This window comes from Accipiter gentilis, chromosome 17, assembly GCF_929443795.1.
Source record: "Accipiter gentilis chromosome 17, bAccGen1.1, whole genome shotgun sequence".
Taxonomy (NCBI): Eukaryota; Metazoa; Chordata; class Aves; order Accipitriformes; family Accipitridae; genus Astur; species Astur gentilis.
In genome coordinates, this window is record NC_064896.1 from 5516195 (window position 1) to 5522194 (window position 6000).

General features: G+C 47.9%; 1 protein-coding gene across 1 annotated transcript in view; it reads right to left on the reverse strand.

The window, feature by feature from the left end:
- Nucleotides 1–164, reverse strand: part of LOC126047305 (lethal(3)malignant brain tumor-like protein 4) — a 49009-nt gene extending 48845 nt beyond the window's left edge. Inside the window, 2 exon segments of the mRNA XM_049820800.1 lie at nt 28–77; nt 80–164. Coding sequence (XP_049676757.1) covers nt 28–77; nt 80–164 — 135 coding nt within the window.
- Nucleotides 165–6000: the final 5836 nt, after the last annotated feature.

A 6000-nucleotide genomic window follows, 5' to 3' on the forward strand; every position in this document is an offset into this window, starting at 1 on the left:
TGAAAAGCTGCATTATGCCAATCTTACATATATTCTGCCCCCAAAGTGGATGTAGCTCCAGCACCAACAGGGAAACCGGAGCCCAGGCTGCCATGCACAGGAGGGGACAGGACAGAGCTCAGGCTCGCGGGTCCTGTGTCATGCTGCCATTCTTCTCTAGCCATGAAGACATCCACTGAACACAGCACAGGGAAGAAAGCATCTCCTTAGAGCCACGGCAAGGGCACATGAGTTTAGCATTAACAAGGGAAGTAAAGGCTGAAACTACTGTGGCTCACCCTGTAAATTCACTGCAACTATCTTCTCCCTGCTCCAGCGTTCTCACCATTCATGTTCCAGCTTCTACGGACACCATACAGTAGCATCGTGGAGGAAGCACTCAAAAAACCCAAACAACAACCCAACAAACTACATGCAAATGGAAGAGAAAGGGTCACACAAAGACATGGAGCAGCAGGAATGCAGGAAGAGCTGCCAGGTACTATTTGAAAAGCCATTCTGACACAGGTTAGAAGACACAGCACACCCCTGCAAGCCTTCCAAAACTCCTGTCTCCACCGACCCCACCACAAAGAGACAGACGAGCCACACAACTTTTAACAGCGGTGACTATTTCTGTGCCTGGGATCATCTGATGTGCCAGCAGGACCTCAGCTCTGCACCGCCCTGCCACCAGCCAAACAGCAACACGCAAGGAAGCTTTGATCTGCCTCACACTAGTCAAGAACGAACTCTGCTGCTGCTTATGTTCAGGTTTCTTGCTTAAATCAGGTATTTTGTTTGGTTTAAAAGCTACAACATAAATAGGGTTATCAAAACAAATCCTGTGTGGTTCATGACTACAGCTTCTACCTCTGTTTGCTTAGATCTACCATGCTTTTATCCCACCATTTAGCTGGATTCAATCAGAAATTTTAAAAAAAACAACCAGGATGTGAGCCAAAAGATGCTAAACCTAGTAATAAAACATCCATTCCTTGGAGGTAAAGTATTTTGCCAATAAGTTGAACCATCCTCTGGAAAGTAATCTGCCAAATTTAGCAAAGCACATCTGCATGCATACCTCACCTGCGGAGCGCAGTTAGTGCTACTAATTAGAAAGGATGGGGTTTGGTCGGATCTCTGTTTGCTTCAATTGCTAATTGATTCCACGTGTCGGAGCTTTCAACTGCCAGCCTTCATTAGCAAGTAAACATTTGGTCATTTCCCCCCCCCAGTCTCTAATCTAATTTTTCAACCTACTGTGCTACCTTCTTCCCTCTCCTCTACCTCAAGACAACACACTGCTGGAGGGCTTGAGAAAAGGCTGAAATAGATTAAAAATTACAAACTATGGGAGAAAGGGAACAGTGTTTGTGTGGGGAAGAAGCACTGACACTGCAACTCAGGAACCACCCTGTTATTCCGCAGAAAGACTATAAAGGTCCAGAGCAACTGCTGCTGTGGTTCAGCCTGGTTTTGACCCAGTTTTTTTCCTGATACTCAAATTGTGTAATCCTGATAACGGGATTTAGGCCTCCAAAACCCCTTCCTGCGCAGGGGTGAAGCGTGGACTGGCACAGGAAGGCTGAAGAGGCAACACTCCACACCTTCATCTGCGTCTCCATCACCACCCTGGGAAAATCTGATATCATTACCCACCTTCCAGTGTCAAGCTTGCAGCCCACCTCTCGAAAAATACCAGCATTCATATGGAAAACGACAAGGGGGTTATGCTGAGGCTTCACCCTCAAATTCATATCCCCTCTACCAATGGAATACATGATCATACCAAGATGTGTTTAGACTAAAAGCTTTGCATGAAGATAGAAGAGAGATAAGGGATAGCCAGACCTTCTCCTGCAGCTATAACAATGCAATTTTAAGCCAATCATTATAAAGTAAAATTGCAGATGGTGTTTTAAATAAATTCTAGATGCTACTTTTAATAATCAGTCTGAAGACCCATGCTCCTGCTACTGCCTTAAAATTCCAGTAAATAAAGAATTGGTGGTAAAAAGTGCAGACGAACAGCATGGCTGAGTCAAAGAAAACATGTCCTTGGGCCATGATAAGTCAGTCGGTCAGGAATCGTCTGCAGAGCACATCTGTTTGTAACCACTCAGCCTACTGCAACTTACTTATTATGGCAATAAAAACCACAAAGGCAAGATAAATTAACTCTGGCCAAGAAAAATGGAACTGGCCCTACACAATCTGCCCAGTAGTTGTACCCGGTTGTACTCAGCGGCTCAAATTCGGGCTCCATTTCCACCTCTGTACTCATGATGAATTACAACTTATTTCACACGCATTCAGCCTTAATAGGATTATTTGCAATGTAAGGTGCGATCAATTTTAGGCCAAAACTAGAGCACAGAGGCCAAAAATGTCCTCTGTTTTAATTGCATCTGTAATTACTTTATAAGACTACAATCCAGCAAATTACCCTGGGGACTCTTACTAATTATTATTACATACCTTACACCGCCAAGTAGAAATACTCACTGAGGAAAAGACTGTCCCCACCTTCAAAAATATATACTCTAAATAGATGCGACAAGGAAAAGCGGGGAGGCAAAACACTGACGCTAATGAGACCATGTCAGACTGTTGTTAATTGCTATGTAGTAAGAAGAGTTTGCAGCACCAAGTACCCATTTTGTCTCCTTTTACTTCTGTTTCATTGTATAATAAGACATGAAGCAGAGAGGTTTTATGTAATTTGGCACAAAAGATCAGAGCTCTTTATCCCTTAATCCCAATTACAGACCAACGTGTGCATGTTTTTGTTTCTTTTCTAAACTTATCTGGGTGATATTTGAATAAATTAGAGGAAATGTTTTCATATTAAAAATCTAATCCAATTCTTTGCGGCACCAAGTATCAGTAAAACTGTCCTAATCCCTTTTGTCTTAACACCAAACATCATTAAGATCATCCTATACTGATCTTTACCCAGAGCACTGATCAATACTTTTAAAGTATTATGTTTATCCCTCCATTTATCTGGCACTGACATTCCCTCTGTTCACGAAATCTTGGTATCATTAGTTCTACTCTTTGAATTTGCTGTCAGAAAGTTTGAAGATGTTTTCCTCCCTCCATAAAAATCTCTGTTTTCAAATGTAAGTCTTTCTGGTCTTGGGCAAGTGTCCAAGATCTGCTTCTACTGCATGGTATTTACATACTTTTTAGTATTTTTGAGTTTTCACACTCCCAAGAAGTTTCTGCCAGAGCTGGGACCAGGGCTGGATAATCCCAGTTTTCTCAACCACCTCCTGTGGACCCATTAGAAACGGGCAAAAAACCCACCCCAGAAACCGTAAATACTTTCTAATTTTGCTCCGTAGCCTGCGAACAACTTAAACTCGGCTTCTGAAAGCGTCTTTCGCTGAGCTTTATAGTGGACTTTCCCCTCTCTAGTGGTTTAAAACACACTTTCCCCACCCAGCTGGGAGCTTTAAGCCGAGGGAAACCCGGAGAGGTTTCCTCAGCACCCAGCGGGGAGGAGACCCCCAGAGAGGGGCCCGTCCTCGCCGGGGGTAGAGCTGTGACGGGACGCGAGGCTGCCCCTCACCCCAGAGGCGCCATTTCCCCTCACAGACCCCGGGGCCGAGACGGGCCGGGCCGCTTCGCCGTGGCTCCTCCACGGCGAAGCGGCCCGGCCCGTCTCGGCCCCGCCGCCCCCCGCCACAAGATGGCGGCCGGCGGCTTCCCGCGCTCCCGCCGTCCCCCCCGCCGCCCCCACTCACCCCGGCCCGGTCGCCCGGTGCCTCTCTCGCGTACCGGGTCTTTTTCTCTTTAACTCCGGCAACAATTAGTGCCCCGGCGGTCCCGCGGGGGCGGGAAGGAGCGCATGCGCGGCGGTCCCGCTCCGCGCCGGTCCCGGCCCCGGCCCCGGCCCCGGCCCCGGCTGAGGCGGTGCTGGGGGCAGGGCGGGACGGGGAACTGGGATGGGGACGGGGACGGGGACTTGGACGGGGAGGCACTGGGACAGGCCTGGCACTGGGATGGGGACGAACTGGGACGGGCAGGCACTGGGACAGGGCTGGCAGTGGGACAGACTGGCACTGGGATGGGGTTGAACTGGGACAGGGCTGGCATTGGGACAGGCTGGTACTGGGACGGGCTGGTACTGGGACAGGCAGGCACTGGGATGGCGCTGGCACTGGGACAGGACCACTGGCAGGCATGGGCCCCTGGGGCACAGCCCCATGCCTGGTGCTGCTTGCCCTGAGCCAGCCGGGGGATGAAGCCAGGGCAAGTCTGTGGGGCATTAAAGCACATTCCCGTCCAAAATGGAGATTTGGGAAATGGAGATGTAAATCGCTAATACTGCCGACATCCAGTGGATCATGACCACGCCGGACCGTGCCATCGCACTGCCTCCCTTGCCAATGGTTAATATAAAATATTTCCCCTTCTTCTCTGCGTTTGTTAAACTTGTTTTTCTTCTCATCTGAGAATGTTATTTTCCTTTGTATTTGAATTTTGAAACAATAAAAGATGTGGTGGTAGGATTTTTTAATGACACTTTGGGGGTTTTTTTGCCATGGTAAGCGAGGAAGGAGCATGAGCGGGCCCCAAGCTGTGACAACTTAAATGGAATGGGATTTCAGGAAAATAATAAATGAGATTTGAAATGGCTCATTTGAAATACACATCATAATATTCTTCATCCCTCGAGTGAGGCACATAAAATACCCATCTTTAAAATTAGTCAGAAAACAAAGACATTTCTCGCCTCATCTGTGTCAGCAAGTTCCAGCTAAACCCCTAATTCTGCAGATGCTTCTGGCCGGTGTTAAAGTACACACTGGGTCCACGTTTACAGGGGTGTTGAGGAGCCCAAAGAGTTTATAAATAACTGAACTATCGATGTTTATCTAGACTCATATTTTGGTTTTAATTGTAGTAAGGTAAGTTTTGTTGAGAGGTCCCTATTTCAGGGCTTCTTGCCCTTTTATCTCACTGCTTTGTCCAATTGTTTTGGCAGAGCCTGCCCTGTGCCTGCCACATGAATTTCTGCTTTTGCTCCTCAGAGCTCACCTGCAAGTTGCATTTGCCCCATAAGAAGGGTACCCCAACCCTAAATCACATTTTGGGGCTGTTTTTCAGTGCATCTGGGTAGATAAGTCCAGTCTAAAGCTGGCTTCTCACTTGTATTTAATTATTCAAACAGAAATATTGCTTGGAAACATTGCAGAACTATTGCAGACATTCCATTCGTTCTTCTTCTCCGGCCATGCAATATTATTATTATTATTATTTTTACCATTATTGCACTAGCTTCACAACTGCTGCCAGTTAAGTCCCTGCAGCTTCATGAGCCCGTTGTGCAGCTCCATGATTGCAGCAGCTCCGGGCTGGGAAAGGCTAGGTGCCAACACCAGTGAGCCACATGAGCCAAAGGTTTTGATGCAAAAACCTACACTTTTATGCAAAATTAGTGGGGGAGACTCATTCAGTGACATTCAAACACCCATGAGACAGAAATGAACATTAAATTATACAGCATGTGCCCATCACTGCCCATAGCAGTGCTGGTGGCAGAGGCGTGCCAGGCACGGTGACCCACGCCGCTGCAGAGACCTGGTGCAATCGCTGCCCTGCCGTGGGGGGCACTGACGATGCATCAGCCTAATTATTGGCAGTAAGATGCCCCAGAATATCCATACCCTGGAAATTCCTGCTCCGACCCCCCAGGCTACACATCTGGTGCAAAAAGGTACCTGGGCTGAAAATCATGGTATGCACCGGGGAGGATGAGCATGCTCACGGGGTGGTTGCCCTTCGCTAGGCAGCGAAGTCTTTCCCTACACCAGGTAGTAAAGCATCTCAGCGCTTCTGCAGAGGGTCAGTGGGGAAGTGATGATGCCCATCACCCTGAGAGCAGGCAAATCCGAGTGAATATTTCCATCCTACAGGTAGGGAAACTGAGGTGCACTCTGTGCAGGCAGCGGGCTGAGGCTTCACATCATCCCTGCCCCTCTGAGGCACCCAGGATTATGGAGCAAA